At 38.3% G+C, this 16996-nt stretch overlaps 1 protein-coding gene across 2 annotated transcripts in view; it reads left to right on the top strand.

Annotated features, from left to right (window-relative positions):
- The window catches only part of CDADC1 (cytidine and dCMP deaminase domain containing 1), a 48574-nt gene that overhangs the window by 23891 nt on the left and 7687 nt on the right, over positions 1-16996 (top strand). For both annotated transcript variants that reach the window (XM_069063634.1, XM_069063633.1), the window contains 4 exons: positions 3637-3814; positions 7048-7626; positions 12348-12397; positions 16646-16815. In XM_069063634.1, the coding sequence (XP_068919735.1) occupies positions 3637-3814; positions 7048-7626; positions 12348-12397; positions 16646-16815 (977 nt within the window). The remainder of the gene's footprint in view (positions 1-3636; positions 3815-7047; positions 7627-12347; positions 12398-16645; positions 16816-16996) is intronic.

Genomic DNA, 16996 nt, shown 5'->3' with positions numbered 1-16996 from the left:
TGTTGATAAATCTGGAAATGGCCACAGCTCCTGCTGATCTGGAGTCCCTTTGGCTGGTGACTGGTCAGGCCTGCCCTGGGGCTAAAGCCTTGGGTTGGGGGAGTGGGGGGCTGGGCTCAGCTCCCAGAGCTCGGTGCTGGCCGATTCCTGCAGGCCTACCAGGCCGTCCTCAGCGGGAGGTTAGCTTCTCTGTGTCATTTTGTGGGTTCTGTAGCTCTAAAGTTTGTTTAGAGTCCCCTTTTACCTGGATTGGGGAAGGTGGAAGCCGGAGCAGCTGGGAGGTCCTGCTTCTATTCCGCCATCTTGGCCTTCCCAGGTTTTTCTAAAGCCTGCCTCCTCATCATCTCCATTACACAGAATAGATTTTTTTTAAAGGGTGCTATCCATGTGCTTGGACCATGCAAGATTGCAATTTGGCAACAACCCTTTGTACTTTGTATATATTTAAGTTTCCTGATTTTATTTTAAATAAAGTAATTAGTGACTTTCCCTATTTTTTAGTTCGTTGACTCAAGGAATAAACTTTCTATCAAACTGTTCCATCTAGAAATTACCTTGAGGCATTCCAAAGAGTATCATGTTTCAGTGAGTAACTCGGCTGGCATTTATTAAGTGCCTACCATGTAGCTGATGCTGTATTAAGCAATAGGAATACAAAGAAAAGCCAAAAACAACTCCCCAAAACAGGCTTTGTTCTCAAATCAAGTATGCATGCCCACAATTGGGATGCAGTTCATATTTTTAAAACAGTAGAGTTCTCTGTATGTGGAACTTTCTCAAAAGGTTTTTTGGTTTTGTTTTAAGGAAACCTTAAAGTGGGGTTTAGATTTATACAAAAGTTAGCGCATTTTGTGTAAAAGCAATCTATATACTGATCATAAAATTGAAAGCAATTTAAAAAACTTAGAACTGTATGTTTAGGGAAGAAATTAATTTTATGTCATTTTTTTTATCTTAAGGGAACTTTAAAGTAAAGACTGTGACTTTACAGTGAAATCCTTTTTTTCCCCTTTAACTAAAGAGCATATTCTAAGCCCACAGTAGCCATACATGCATATCTGACCCTGACAGTAACTTTCACACCTAAGGATTGAGACAGACAACAAGGCACCTTTACCTCCCCTTAAAATAATTTATTCTCTTGCTTTTTCCTTTTGTCCAGGGGTGGCGAACCTGTAGCCTTATAAATCCTTAAGTGTGGCATTTTGACTGCTGCTTTTGTCCCCCTCTGTCTCGTCTAATGTAGACAGATTTACCCGTCTCCCTTCATCCATCTTACTTCTCCCTCCAAGACATTATTTGTTTTACACCTTGTACTTGCCTCATTATCTCTGTCTCTTGGAATTTAAATAACTTCTTAAACTCCATGTCATCCAAGTAGCTTTTGCCTGATGACAAAACTGGTGATCTGTACCCTGCTGTATTTCTCCTTTTCACTTTGGGTTCTGCTTATTGTCAAATCCTAATTTTCCTAATTTACTGCATAATTAATACATAAGGTATAATGCTAAAGTTATAAAGTGATATATAAGGAGTGAAGTTAAAGACAGGTTCCACTACCACAAAGGAAAGTCAGGTTAATGCTTTATAATCACACTTCCTGTGTCCTGTGCATCTTTTATCCTCATTATTGTCAGTTATCTAGCATTTAAGTGCCTGCTGTGTACTGAGCTCTGGTAATAGGAAGAGAGGTAAAAAAAAACCCAAACAGTCCTTACTCTCAAAGAGCTCAGTCTAAAGGAGGGACAGTATGCAAATCCAGAGGGCAGGCACTAAGATTAAGGAGGTCTGGGATAGGCTTCTTGAAGAAGAGTCATTACCTGAGAACTAAAGGCAGCTAGGGGAGCCAGGAGAGAGGTGGAAATGAGGGAGGAGAGCATTCCAGGCATGGTGTACAGCCAGTGATAATGCTTGGAGTTGGGAGATGTAGTGATGTGTCCAAGGAACAGCAAAGAGGCCAGTGTCACTGGATCACAGAGTAAGATGTAAGAAGCCTGGAAAGGAAAGAGGGGGGCAGGTTATGAAGGGTTTTAAAAGCCAAACAGAGGAGTTTATAGGTAATAGGGAACCACGAAGTTTATTGGATGGGGCCGGGGAAAGGGGGGTGGGGTTGTAAGAACCGTGTTTGCTTAATTGTTTGGTGCAATGTCTAACATCATTATCTTTTTTTCTAATATTTTTTTTTATGAATTTGTTTTTGATTTTCAACATTCACTTCCACAAGATTTTGAGTTCCAAATTTTCTTCCCATTTCTCCCCGCCCTCCACCCCAAGACGGCATGCATTCTGATTATCCCTTTGTTCCCCATTGCCTGTATGTCTTATTTCCCAGTTGCATGTAAAAACGATTTTTAATGTTTGTTTTTAAAACTTTTGAGTTCCAATAACATCATTATCATTAATAGATCAATGCTTGGGATTGTGATAGATTATTCCCTAAAGAATGATTTGTTTTTATTCTAATTTTGTGTTTCTTTAAGATCTTAGTCTCTCTTATAATAGTTGGTGTCTATGTGATAGCTGATTCATTAACTTGAGATTTTCCTTCTCTGCTTCAGTATTGTGTTATGAAACTAAACTTATTATGACATTACTGTCATAGACTGCGGAAATGGAAGAGAACCTTAAATCTCAGCATAGTTCAACCCCTTCATTGTACAGGCAGGTGAGGGAACTGAGGCCCAGAAAAGGGAAGACACAGGCCCAGGATTGGAATTATGACTCCCAAACCTGAGCCCTTTTCCATTTTACTGCTCTGTTTTATTCATTACCCTTGACACTTCCAGCCTTCTAAAAACTCTAAGTGGCATATGTCTAGCTGTATCTCATGAGATATTGATAGGTAAATTTTCAGTCAGGAATGAATAAAAACATGTCAATGTAACAGCAGTTAGCATGTAAAAAAAGGTAGTAAAAATTTATTACCCCAGAAGATTCCCTCTCCCCTAGTTAGCAAAAACATTGAACCCATCACTGACAGTTTTATACTTTAATCTTTTTAGTAGATGGTAGGTCAGAGATTGATGTATATTTGATAAATTTATTGAATATGCTTAGTAATCCTATTTTTTTTGTCATCCCCTGATTGGTACTCCAACTTTTTAGTAATAATTTAGGCAGTGTCCCTCTCTCTCTCTCTTTTTAAAAATAATAATAGCTGTCATCCCTCTGAAATACTATTACTTTGTGATCCTGCGCAGGGTACTCTGTAAAACATGGTTGTTATCGTTTTCAGAACTAAAAATCAATTAGCTTATTTGTACATTATATTACTACATATCATCAGAACAAACTAAGGACATCTACAAACTTTGTGAATAATTTAGATAATAGAATATAGGGTGGGAACTCTTCAACATGGTCAAGTGAGCATTAAACTTTTACAGTGTTTATTTAGAATAAATTCACCAAACTCAGTTTAACATTTATTGAATGCCTACTGTGTGCAAGGGACTATGCAAGGCCTTGGGGTTTCAAAAATAAATATGATATAGTATTTGCCCTTAAGATGTTTCTGCTCATTTCATTTTCAGATGAGGAAGCAAATCCTTTTATTAGAGTAAGCCAAGTGTTATCTATGGTATGCTTGCTAAAGGTGTCATCTCTAATGAAATAATATTTTGTATTTTGATACAGGTGAAGAAAACTGGTCTTGTGGTGGTGAAAAACATGAAAATTGTTGGTCTCCACTGTTCTAGTGAAGATTTACATGCTGGGCAAATCGCTCTTATTAGACATGGGTCAAAGATGAAAAACTGTGATCTTTATTTTTCCAGAAAACCATGTTCAGCTTGTTTGAAAATGATTGTAAATGGTAAGTGTAGAAATGCATTTTGGAAACAGGTGTCACTGTAGATTAACTAAAGTTTAGCTGAGAACAGTCTGTAGTAATTAGCTACAGAGGAGACGGCATGTTAAAACCTGTGTGCTAGTATGCCACTGATTGACTAGTAGTCTTAACTTGGGTAGGCCACTTTAACCTCTGAAGCATTAAATTGAAGGAAATATACTATGCAGTCCTAATCTCTGAAAAAAATCTGAATCTCTTCTAAAAATCGATAACTAAGAAGACTACCATATATGTAGATTCTGGGGAGTTACACAATTGTTCTTGTTCTCAAGAAGACTTTAGCAGGCAGATAAAACATACGTGACACGTAAAGCAAAAGTTCAAGGCAGTATTTACAAAAATCAGATGAGTAATATAGTAAATAAAGGATTTCAAGGGAGAGAAAGGTCATTGTAAGTTGATATGGTTGGACAGAGCTTCATGGAGGGAGTAGATCTTGAAGGATAGATACTATTTGGTAGGACAGAATATCATGAGGAAAGTCATAGAGGTAGTAAGAACCAAGTAGTGTTCAAGGGTCAGTGAGTAGACCTAGAGTGTTTGTGTTGTTGAATATTAAGAATTAGATTAAAAAGGACAAATTGTTGAGGGGCTTGAATGCCAGTCACATTTGGATTTTTATTCTCCATCTTAGAAGTCCCCTTTTTGTGGGGAGCAGTTATATTTTGGCCCATGGGAAGGAGGTTGGGAGTGGTGGAAGAACCAGTGATTGAAAACCATGGGGCATTTCCAGGGTGGAGGAGTATATGGTGAGAAGCCATGGACAGGGCTTCCTCCTTGATACTTTCAGGTGTATTTCTACTGAGGGGGAAAACTATGATAATGAATTTTGGCCCAATTTCCTTTCCCACTGAAAATGCTGGCAGAGAAGGGAGGTAAAGTACAGAGCTGTACTAGGGCAGGTTGACCAGAGTATGGCAATTTTGAGAATGCTGACAATACTTGCTCACTTTGAGCTGGTGGAAACAACTAAGTTTAATATCTAATTAATAAAAATAATTATAACTACTCCTTACTTCCTGGGTTAACTCCTCTCTGGTCTGTGACCTGGCTGTGTTCTTCCTCCTACATCCCCCATAGAGCAAAGTCCCTGGTAATTCTTCTCTCATGGGATCTTGTGTCCTATCTTAGGGCATCTTAAATGTTACTTGTTCTGAGTTCCAGAATTCCTAGTTATGGTTCTAACAAGGTGACAGCTAATGCCTTTCCGTCTGCATGGTTAGTTTCTGTAATTGATTCACTACTTGTGGTCTACCACTTGGAGGGAAAAGGGATTCATGCTTTTGGTAATTGGGAGCCATTGAAATTGATGAGAGCAATGTTTTAAGAAAGATTGATCTGATGGTATTGTACAAGATGGTTACTAGATGAGGGAAGGCGAGGGGTTGTTTATGTTCTCCAAATGGATACTATTACAGTGATCTAGGTGTGAGATAAGTGCCTGGAATAGGGTGGTAATAGAAAGCAAGATATAAATGCAGACCATAAAAGAAGAATTTAGAGCACTTGATAATAGCTTAGGAATGGGGGCAAAATTAAAATATCAATTAGTCAAAGAGAAGCAGTGGACTACAGATGAAAAGTGCTTTGAAGAATTTCTCTAATTGGTTAACTTCAAATGCTAGCATGTTTGCCAGCTCAGAATTTAGAAGCACTATAAGTACTTCAGAAGTTGGACCTTAGAGATATGAATAGGGGAGTTTGGTACCACTGGTATCTAGAAAAGTTTTCCTGTTTACATCTTCATTTCTTCTAGTTTTATCCATCCTTATTTTGTTATTCATCAGAAAGTTACATGTGAAGATTGCACTCTTGAGCTCAATAAATATTTATGGGTAGGCCCAAATATTGTACATAGACAGTGTTGCTTCTAATAGGAGAACACACTGAAAGTCTCCTTAGACTTGTTAAGAATTAAGGTTTATTGTGTTAGAAATTAGGAATGAAAAATAATCTTATATGGAGGGGAAAATAAAGGTATGCTCAATTTTCCTTCAATTAAAAGATGTCTGGATTTTGTTAAGTGAGATAATGAAATGGAGGAAGCTAGAAGCAGTCTTCAGTCAAACTCTTTTAGAATGTTGTTGGCGGGGAAAGACATATATATCCTGATATAAGAAAGCTGTGTACATACTTTTACATATTATATATAATCATGTTTACTCTGTCTGTTGGGAGATATGGTTTGATCCTCTCAGCTGGTCAAATCCTTAAATAATGAATTGGGTTTCTACAGGTTTTATTGTGCTTCCCTATCTTTAGCTATTGTTAAGATAATGAAGTAAACATTTTTGCAGCATCTGGCACTGGCACAAGAGCCTTTTATAAGGATTTTTCCTTCTTTCTTTTCTTGAGTAATTGTTGCAAGAAATACATGGGCATAAGTTTTCATCAGCAGTGGTACTAATTTGGAGGTTTTACCAGCAGAACTGATTTGGGAATGGGGCTGTTACTGTAAAAGGCAAAGGAATGATTTCCCTTAGTGGCTTTGAAGAAACCACCATAATTCCTTTGCAGTTCAAGAAGTCAAGAGTAAGAAGAAGCAGAGATAGGCAGAACACTGCCTCTTAGCCAGCTTTTTGAGTCTTGTAGACTTTAACCTCCATAAGGTCAGGCACTATAATCTGTTGTCAGCACTAAATCTATGATCTGACTCTTCTAAAATTTGTCTTCCCCATCCTCCTATCCCCCGTATAGTGTTTTCCATACAGTGTTTAATAAATGTTTGAGTAAATAAGTTATTTTGGTGGGGCAAAATACATTGGAGATTACTGAGCCCACCCACATCTTCTTAGTTGTAGGATTCCTCCCCATCCAAGATTAGAAGATATTACTATTCATGAGATAACCAAAAGGTTAATGAGATGACAAAGAGTTTTATTAACTATCTTGTAAACTATTCCAGAAACCAAATTTCAGAAATTTCTGTCCTGTAAACAGTACTACAACTCATGGACTTCAGAGCTCTCTCTCTTCCCACCAGTAGTCCTGGGATCATGCTTTGAAAACCCCCACTTCTAGTAGCTCCTTTCTCTGAGTCTGCATCACTGGCAGATCACTGATGGACCTCTATCATCTCAAGCTATCCAGCCCTTGTTGATGGTGGGCTTATCACATACATCCCATGTATCAGGGTGTTTCAGATGATGTTCAGATTTGTTCAAGATGTTTCAGATCTCTTACGTCTTGTGTTCCAGCTGGAGTAAACCGAATTTCCTATTGGCCTGCTGATCCAGAAATGAGCTTGCTTAATGAAACTTCCAATCCACTGAGTACTGGAGATGCAAAACTAGATGCCAAAGCGGTGGAAAGATTGAAGTCAAACAGTCGGGCCCATGTGTGTGTCTTGCTTCAACCTTTGGTGTGTTATATGGTGCAGTTTGTAGAGGAAACCTCCTACAAATGTGATTTTATTCAAAGAATTGCAAAAACACAGCCTGGCTTTAACTCTGACTTTTATTTTGAATGTAAACAAGAAAGAATAAAGGAATATGAAATGTTATTTCTGGTTTCAAATGAAGAAATGCATAAGCAAATATTGATGACTATAGGCTTGGAAAACCTATGTGAAAATCCATACTTTAGCAATCTAAGGCAAAACATGAAAGACCTTATTCTGCTTTTGGCCACAGTAGCTTCCAGTGTGCCCAACTTTAAACACTTCGGATTTTATTGTAGCAATCCAGAGCAGATTAATGAAATTCACAATCAAAGCTTACCACAAGAAATTGCAAGGCACTGCATGGTACAGGCCAGGTTATTGGCCTACCGGACCGGTGAGTTGCTCTTAGTTTGTAAATTGGGGCTTGCTGGTAGTATATTTGTATCAAACTTCGCTACAATTCAGCTAATTCATGTTAGCATTTCATCTGCTTTTAAGCATTCATAGTTGCCTCATTACAGCGTAGATGAGTAGGACACTTGGCTAGGCAGCAGTAGTATTAGGATAGTGTTACTATTCCTTGTGGTCAATTTGCCACATTTTTGTAGTCAAGTTGTGATTACTTAGGGTGTGATTTCTTTCTTTTGTCTGTCTGTGATCCCTCTCATTGCTTATGAGCCCCTCCACCAGAGGGAAGGCAGAAAAGAGAAATTAGCAAAATTCAGTGGTTCGTTTTGGTATTTTAGCAGCTCTGGAGAAAGGTTCCATTAGGGAAGAATTGTGGGACTAGAGCTAAAAGGGACCTTGAAAGCTATCTAGTCCAACCTTGTCATTTTATAGGTGAGGAAACTGATGATCAGGTAGGATGAGAGTTTTGTGTTAAACTTACTTAACTATCCATTGCTGTTATTCCCCCTCCCCCTCCATCTTTGAACTGTATATAGGTCATGGAAAGGTGCCTGTGATCCACATAGATTTCCCTTTACCTAATTAGTTGAATGCCATTCTAATTAGTACATATCAAAATAATCTTCCTTTGAAAGTCCAAAGATAACAAGTTATAGGATAATATCAGAGTCATTTGTCCTTTTCTGAGCTTCACAAAAACATGTGTTTAGTTCATGAAAGTGCTGGTTGAAGATGGTGTATCTAACAACTACTTTCGTAACACATAAAGGTAGACTCTGAAGATCAGCCTGGTCTACCTGGTGGAAAGTGTGCTAGACTTGCAAATTCTCCCTTAGATACTATAGTTGTGTGGTCATGGACCAGACTTCATCTGTCAGACCCTCAGTTTCGCCATTTGTAAAATGGAAATAGCAGGGGTAGCTAGGTGGCGCAGTGAATAGAGCACCGGTCTTGGAGTCAGGAGGACCTGAGTTCAAATTCGACCTCAGACACTTGACACACTTACTAGTCATATGACTTTGGGCAAGTCATTTAACCCCAATTGCCCTAAAAAAAAAATGGAAATAGTAATACTTGTGTTACCTGTCTTTTAGAGTGGGTAGGAGAAAGGCACTTTGCAAACCTTAAAGCACTCTCTCCTCTCTTCATACATATGTATGCATCTATATATGTGAGTTGTTATTGAAAACACAGATTTAAAAATAAATTTGAATATTATTTTCCAAAATGTCAGTATGACCAGTTTATTTCAAATTGATTGTGAGTGATACAGATGATATAATTTATCCCAATTTTGGTTAGAGAAAGTAAAAACAAAATGTGTGTCATTTTCTTTGGGCTTTTTTTGCCTCATGTTACTCAAGCAAAAATTACTCCATTTTAAAGCAAATTTGATCTGTTGTTTTTGATTAGAAATTGTTGATTTGCTATCTGTTAGTTCCTTTATTTCTACCATATATTAAGCTTATATTCAAGGTGCTTTCTGCTTACTCTTTTTAATGTCAGAAACTTATATGATGAGACTTCTATAAATTGTTTGAAACCACAATCATAGTATAAAATATCCCTGCCAACATTCTGTGATCTTAAGAGAAACAGTCTGAAAAACAAAGGGGTTGGACTGAATAATCTTTAAGGTTTCTTCTAGCTTCTGTGAGAGTATGCTTCAGAATCCTATTGGAGCAACCTCAGAATTTTCCTCAGTTGCTATAAATTTGAACTTCTCACTGTTGTCAGCTGAGAAAATAATGAGAATGACGAAAATAGCAGGAACAGTTTCAATAAAATTATAGAATTAGATGAAAGTTTATTTAGACATTTCTTCCATAGCTTTGAGGCTTCCAAAACAGGCACTAAATTTTGGGTAAATGAGAATTTATTTCTGCATTGACCTTGCAGAGAAGATGAAGAGTTTCCTGACCCTGGAAATTCCATATACTGGTTATAGACACCATACCTATTAAAAACCTGTAATGCAGATTTTTGTAATTCATTCTCTTCTTAACCAGAACTGACAGACATTTTTCTTATTCTTTCTGACAATTATCAGATTGAAATTAAAGGGGTTGATCCCCAAATGAGAAATCGGTAATTATATTGCTTGCTTAAGCCCAGGACACCACATATCAGTATGATCTTGTTTGGGAAATCTTGGTTATGAATAACTCAGTACTTTGTGCCTGTAAGCTGGAAGTCTAGAGCTGAGTTCTAGCCACAGCTTTTCTGTACCCATTTTGTTGATCTGTAACAGCAAGGTGGCACCAAAGTGCACCAAGCTCTGAGTCTGGAAGTCAGGAAGACTTGATTTCCAATTAGACTCAAAATGTAGCTACATGACCTTGGGCATTTCACATAACCTCTGTCTCCCTCTGTGTCCTCATGTGTACAATGGGGATAGTAATACAACACAAGGTTGTCTTGAGGCTAAAATGAGATGATGTTGTAAGACATTTTGCAGAACATAAAGAGCTATATATAAATGCTAGTTAGCTAGTATTTAGATGATGAAATCTGCATCACAAGGAATTTGAGAGGAAAAGTAAAATGTAAGTTGACAATTGCTTTTGAAAGCAAAAAAGAAACAAATATTGCATGACAGCTCTACTAGCCTAAATTTCTTAATTTGAGTGAAAAATGTTACTTTGATGAAAGTGAAGTATTAGGCAGATGTTTTCACTGCTATATGTTGATAATTGGCTTGCTTTGTGTGCTATGGGATGGATATGTAAACTATAGATTGAGTCCTTACAGTGATTTTTTTCTCTTAGATCTAAAGAATTAGTTCTATTATCAGCTACTCCCATGGTTAAATCTCAATGACCTGAGGTTTCTTTGTATTTATACTGAAGAAATTGATCTTTCAACATGCTATTTATTTAATCCACTGGGAGAGGAGAACCCCAAATTCTGCTGAAAAAGACCTCAGGATGGTTGCACAGCTGTGGGAACTTTTGAGTGGGCCTATGTTTTTCAAGCTTTTAAGCTTCATTAATAGTCTTACACTAATGACTGACATAAATATTAAATGATTTTTTGTTATAAGTAACAGTTAAACTTGCCTATCTTAAAACTAACCTTTATAAACTAACCTTTATATTAGTGGGAGGAGAAGCAGACTCATAAAACTTGGACTTGAATTTTTTTATTTCAGATTTTTGTTTATTACATAATGCAACATTTCTTAGAACAGAGGTTTAAATCTTAGTATATTTTATGTTTATGACTTCTGTCACTTGCTTCAGAAATGAACATGGGGTCACAAATTGAACTTTTTGTTCCTTCTTGAGGTAAGCTGAGAAAGGCAGGGAAGGAGCAAAATGTGTTTTAAACAAAATCTTGATAAATCTTGTAGCAACTGTTTAAATCACTTTTAAAATGTATTTGTTTCTCACATGCTTGTGCTTTTCCCACAAGACTATTCCTGTAAGATTTTTATGTCTTTTCTATGACTACGCTATGCCAAAATGACAGGAGGTGAAACCTGAATATTTTTGTGAGCAATGAGAATCTTAAACCCACTATTTTAGAAACTTTTACGTAATTTAATCCTCTCACTTTGGGGGAAAAGATTAGCAACTGTGACATGTTAGTTTAGAGAAAGATTTGAAAAGTTACACTTACCACTTAGCCCTGGTTGTGCTTATGAAATGGTCTACCTGCAACCACTACTGAGCTCATCTCACTCATCTTAAATAGTTCATAGCAATGATAGTTATGTAGTTGTTGTGTCATTTTAGCCCTTTGACTCCATTTGGGGTTTTCTTGTCAGAGATACTAGAGTGGTTTGCCATTCCTTTCTCCAGTTCATTTTACAGATAAGGAAACTGAGGCAAACATGGTTAAGTGACTTGCCCAGGGTCACATAGCTAGTGAGTGTCAGAGGCCAGATTTGAACTTAGGAAGAGGAGTCTCTGATTCTAAATCATTTTTCCACTGTAGCATCTAGCTGCCCTTCACAGTTATAGAGCCCTTTAAAGTTCCTCACAGCAATCCTGTGAGCAAACATGCCCTGATTTTAAAGCTGCAGAAATTAAGGCTTAAGGTTTCAGAGCTAGTAAGTGGCAGAGCTGGACCTTGAAAGCAGACTCTTCTAACTCAGTGGCCTAACTAGTCTCTGGCTGTCAGGCAGATTCACTCTGGCAGCAGCAGGGCGTGGGTCACGGAGATGGCATTTATGGTCTGCTCAGCCATCCCAGCCAAGCACTGGCATGCAGCGCCTGACTTTCTATACTGGAAGCTTTCCAGTTCCAATTCAGTACCTTTCTGGGAACAATGAAGGGATCTGTGGCCAAAGCAACCATACAGCATTTTGGGGGAAGAGCCCTGGACTTAGGAGTTAGAAAACCTATGACCAAATCCTGGCTTTGGAATTGCTTTAAATTATGTTTTAGTTCAATTAACATAAATATTTCTGCCCCACCCCCATTGAAGTAAAAGAAAAAAAAGCCTTTGTAAAAAATATTCATAGATCTGACATTTCTTAGCTATATGTTGATGGGAAAGTAATTTAATATTTCCAAGTCAGTTCCCTCATCTGTAAAGTGGGCATAACACTTGTTCTTCTTACTTAAAGCACTATGTGTGAGCTATATTATGATTTTAGTTTTTTCTGATAAGGAAGCACTTTTTCCTCCAAACACTAGGTGGCTCAAATTTCTTACTAAATTAAACCTACTTTTTTTTTTTTTTTGGTTGATTTTTTTCCAGAGGATCATAAAACAGGAGTTGGAGCCGTGATTTGGGCAGAAGGGAAATCTGTAAGTATGAAAGAACTCTTAGCAATTCTGTTTCCATTTACTCTATTTTGTTGCCTCATTCTAATCTTAATACACTGTGGGTAGAGCTTGCGCTGATTTGGAATTTTGGTGTGTTCGATTGTTTAGGGGTGGGCTTAGTAAGTAGGGATCTAGTAGGTCCCTGAACTTGTCTCAGTCCCATCTCAGTATTGTTGTCCATCTGGCATGTCAGCCATTTAGGCATGACAGGTTGAACTGCACTACGATTACTGGGCTGGTATCAGTTTGGGCCCTGCTATATTTTATAGTCCTTAAGAGTCAAGGCTCTTATTTCCCTATTTTATCTCTAACATCTAGCATATGTCTTGCACACAACAAAAGGTGTTTATTAAATTTAATTGAGTCTTCAGTTCACTGTGGTAGGTTGGTTTGCTTCTGATCTTTGTTATCTTGGCAAGGGAGTCATTGACCTCCCTTCTAGAGAAATACCTTAGTATCATTGGGTATAGCTATCCTGAACTAATCCTTACCCTTTTATGTGCCAAAGACTTTTATTTTGGCCATTATTCTATGGAAACATCTCTTTCTAAAGCAGATTATACTCAGAATGTATTTATTTGGTCTTGTTGAAGAAAAAAAATTTTTTTAACTGTATGAAATGGATTGTGTATTTACTTCTTACAGGGCATAATTTGACTTTTTCTTGATGACACAGGGGCATCATTATGGGCATCAGTATTCTGTTGTGCTGTGATAATTGTCATATAATGAGGAGCTTTTGAGGTATAAAGGGATTGGTTTCCCTACACCAATGGTTCTCGGCTGTCAGGCTTTTTGAGAAAACTTGTTACTTCTTTTCTTTCTTTCCCTTTGTTAAGTTAGCAGTCCCTTCCGGACTACATTGAACTAAGAAAGTAGATAACCACCTTTAAGAGGATTGGGTCTAGAACAGAGTAGATGCACACAGTACATCAGGGCCTGAAGTGAACTCCTTTGAGTTAAGAGCATGGACTTCTGGGCAGAGACTTGGGGTCACATTTATCTTGGTTGCTCAGAAACCCTTCTTGCCTTTCTGGGCTGTGACTATGTTCTGGAGAGTTAAAATTGTCAGGTAAAGTAGTCATTACGTAAATGAAGTGTTAATAATGTGTGTCAGATGCTCCCATTGGTCAACTCATGTTTATATTCAGCTCTCATTAACTCGCTGTCTCATTTTCCCTAATGATTGGTCTCAACATTTTCCATATGTCCTGAGGTCCCCAACCACTGTCCTTCTCCCCATCACATGTAAGGCAGATTATTTAGCCTCTAATTTCCCATCCAGCTGACATTGAGTATCTACTTTATACCAGGTAGGGAGCTAGGCATTAGGGATACTAATTAGGCATTAGGTAGGGGTACTTGAGGTCATGACCTCAAGAACTTGCCTTTTACTTGGAGGGAGTGGGGGGAGACGTATAAATGGATAAGTGTCTATAGTACATGATAATTTGAGGAGGGAGAAAGTACCAACAACTTGGGGGCTCTAGAAAGGTTTCACAAAGGAAATGTTATACACACTGAACCTTGAAAGAAACTCGAGATTCTAAGAGAAGGAGGGGAGGAAAGGGAATACCTTCCAGGCGTGGAGGCCCAGGTAGCCCGTGCAAAGGCAAGGAAGTGAGAAGTGGAAGGCCAGGATTTAGGCCCCAGCTCCCTCATTTCTAAAAATGTAGGATTGTCACCTGCTCCAGAGATATAACCCACTACTCCCCTTTACGAACACAGTATTTCAACTCACCGTTTTCCAAACTTAGCTATGTCTCTGAGTTCCCTGCTTATGCATAGACTGTGCCTCATGCCTAGAATACATTCCCTCTTCATCTCTGAGCCTTAAGATCATCAGTTTCTTTAAAGACTCGGCCTATGGGGCCTTTCTTGATCTTCCTTGTTGTTAGGCTCCTCTCCTTCATCAAATGCTCTTTTATTTCTTGGTTTTATTTGATATCCCTTAGTAGAATGTACATTCCTTGATGATGTAACATTTTTCGTTTTTCATTTTGGTCTTTTGTCTCCCTAACAGGTTAGTGCCCTGCATATATTGCATTAACTGATTAATAAATGCTTACTAAATTTAATTGGCCTTACCCAGTCTCAAATGTCATATCCCAGTGTCTGACCTTCTTTTGCCAGTTACATCACCACAGGCTCTTATTACTGCCCCTTTCCCTCTAACTATTGAATAGTAATAGCCTCCTACCATGTTTTTCTTCCTCCAGTCTCTCCCCACTTCTTTCATGCTTCTGCCAGAAAAACTATTTCAACAGACACTTACAATCTTGCCACTCCCCTGTGGTCCTCTGAGTAAGGAGCAAACTCCTTAAAGCCCTGTCATTCAAGGCCTTAGGGAATATTACTCTCCTCTACATACTTGCCTCATCCAGACTGGCTTTCTCAGTAACTTCTAAACATACCCTGCCCTTTATTGCCACCATGACTTTGCTCCTGCTGTTCCCCATGTCGGAGATGTTGCCTTCCTCTTTATCTGTTAAAATTTTTAAAGCTTAACTCAAATATTACTTAAACCATGAAGCTTTCCTTGTATATCTACCAAAATTAACTTCCTATTCCAGACCTCAAAGTAGTAGCTTGTTTTATGCTTCTCTGTTGTAGTCAGATTTGAGATGATGCAGTGATTAGAGCACTGGGCCTGGAGTCACGAAAACCAGAGTTCAAATCTGGCCTGAGACCTTTATTAACTGAGTGACCCTGGGCAAGTCACTTAACCTCTGTTTGCCTCAGTTCCCTCATCTGTAAGTTGGGGATAATAATAACACCCACTTCCTAGGGTTTTTGTGAGGATCAAATGAGGTAATAATTATACGGTGCTCAGCACAATGCTTGGCACAGAGTAAGCGCTGTTGTTTAGTTGTTTGTCAGTTGTGTCCGAATCTTTGTGACCCCTTTGGGGTCTTGGCAGAGATACTGGAGCGGTTTGCCATTCCCTTCTCCACCTTATTTTACAGATGAAGAAACTGAGGCAAACAGTGACCTGCCCAGGATCACACAGCTATTAAGTGTCTGAAGCCAGAGCTGAAATCAGGCCCAACACTGGGTCTGCTGCACTGTCCAGCTGTACATCCTATCTAAGCTCTGTATGTTGTCTAGCATTCTAGCATAGAGCCGTCTTCTCATTGAGCTTTTAGTAGATGTTTGCTGAATGGATGGCATTTGATTGGACTTTTGCATAATGAATTATTGCTGTCTCTGCATTATATTTGTGAATATAGTAGCCTGTTTCTAAACCTTAATAAGCTAGTACTAAAGCACCAGCTTTGACAACTGGTAGATAATTTCCTGTAGTGACTACTAGAACCCTGAAGAAGCAAACAGAAGCTCGTGGAAAGGAAAAGCTTTGCAAATATGTAGTAGGTGCTCAGTAAAGACTCCCGTCCATGTGGCCCATTTTCTCTAGTCATTCTTTCTGAGGCCAGCATCTCCAAATCACAATGATGTGCTTACTGTTTTAAACAAAGGTGCCTTGCCACCACTCCTCTTTCCACATCTCATGACAGGGGCTCTTGTTCAAGTTATTTTTTAACTTGTTAGCCTACTAATTAATACTGGCATAAAATATCTCTTGCAGCATATCATTCAATCAAGACATTTTTAGAAGGGAGGCTAGGTGGTGCAGTGAATAGAGCACTGGCCCTGGAGTCAGGAGGACCTGAGTTCGGATCCAGCCTCAGAAACTTAACACACCAAAAAAACCCCAAAACCAGCTGTGTGACCCTGGGCAAGTCACTTAACCCCAACTGCCCTCCAAAAAAGCAAAAAAAAAAGACATTTTTTAGAGTTCCTTCTTTTTATTGCAAATACTACTAGATATGGGAGTAACCAAGAAGTATAATAGGTAGTTTATGAACTTCAAGAGTTTACAGATCTATTTAGATAAACAACACTAACACCTTAAACAGGGAACAATCCCAAACATAAGATAATGAATTGTAAAATCCACCAACTATATGAGATTATTGGGTGGTGATTTTTTTTTTCCCCATAGAACATAACTTTGGCAGGGCCGCATTTCAACAAAAAGAATTGGGCTTCATATTTATTTCTTAGTGATTTAGTCAGAGGAAATGTATGCAGACCCAGTATATGCAAAGCATTGTACTAGATTTTCAAGTGAAGTACATGATGGCTTGGAGAGTGTAATGTATGCATGTTGAATTATTTTGGAACACCTTAATGAGTTTAAACATATTAGTTGTTTGCTTATATTTGCAGAAAACCTGTGATGGAACAGGGGCCATGTATTTCATAGGATGTGGTTATAATGCCTTTCCTGTTGGATCTGAATATGCTGACTTCCCACACATGGATGACAAACAGAAAGACCGAGAGATAAGAAAGTTTAGATACATTGTCCATGCTGAACAGAATGCTTTGACATTTAGGTATGGGGATGTTTTTGCATGTGGGTATATTTCTTAATAAGAGTGGGAGTCTGGTGTAGAGGGTGGCTTTCAAACATTTTTGAATAGCTTTTATTTTTTAAATACTGGACAATCATTATTTCAGGAAAAAGTTAGAATTATTTTTGCTAAAGTTGGCTGTTCATGAATGACCTGCATCTTG

The sequence above is a fragment of the Petaurus breviceps genome, unplaced genomic scaffold (genome assembly GCF_028583685.1).
Source record: "Petaurus breviceps papuanus isolate PSGF00001 unplaced genomic scaffold, PetGlider_PUasm1.0 90594, whole genome shotgun sequence".
NCBI classification, from domain to species: Eukaryota; Metazoa; Chordata; class Mammalia; order Diprotodontia; family Petauridae; genus Petaurus; species Petaurus breviceps.
This window is presented reverse-complemented; position numbering and strand designations above follow the sequence as displayed.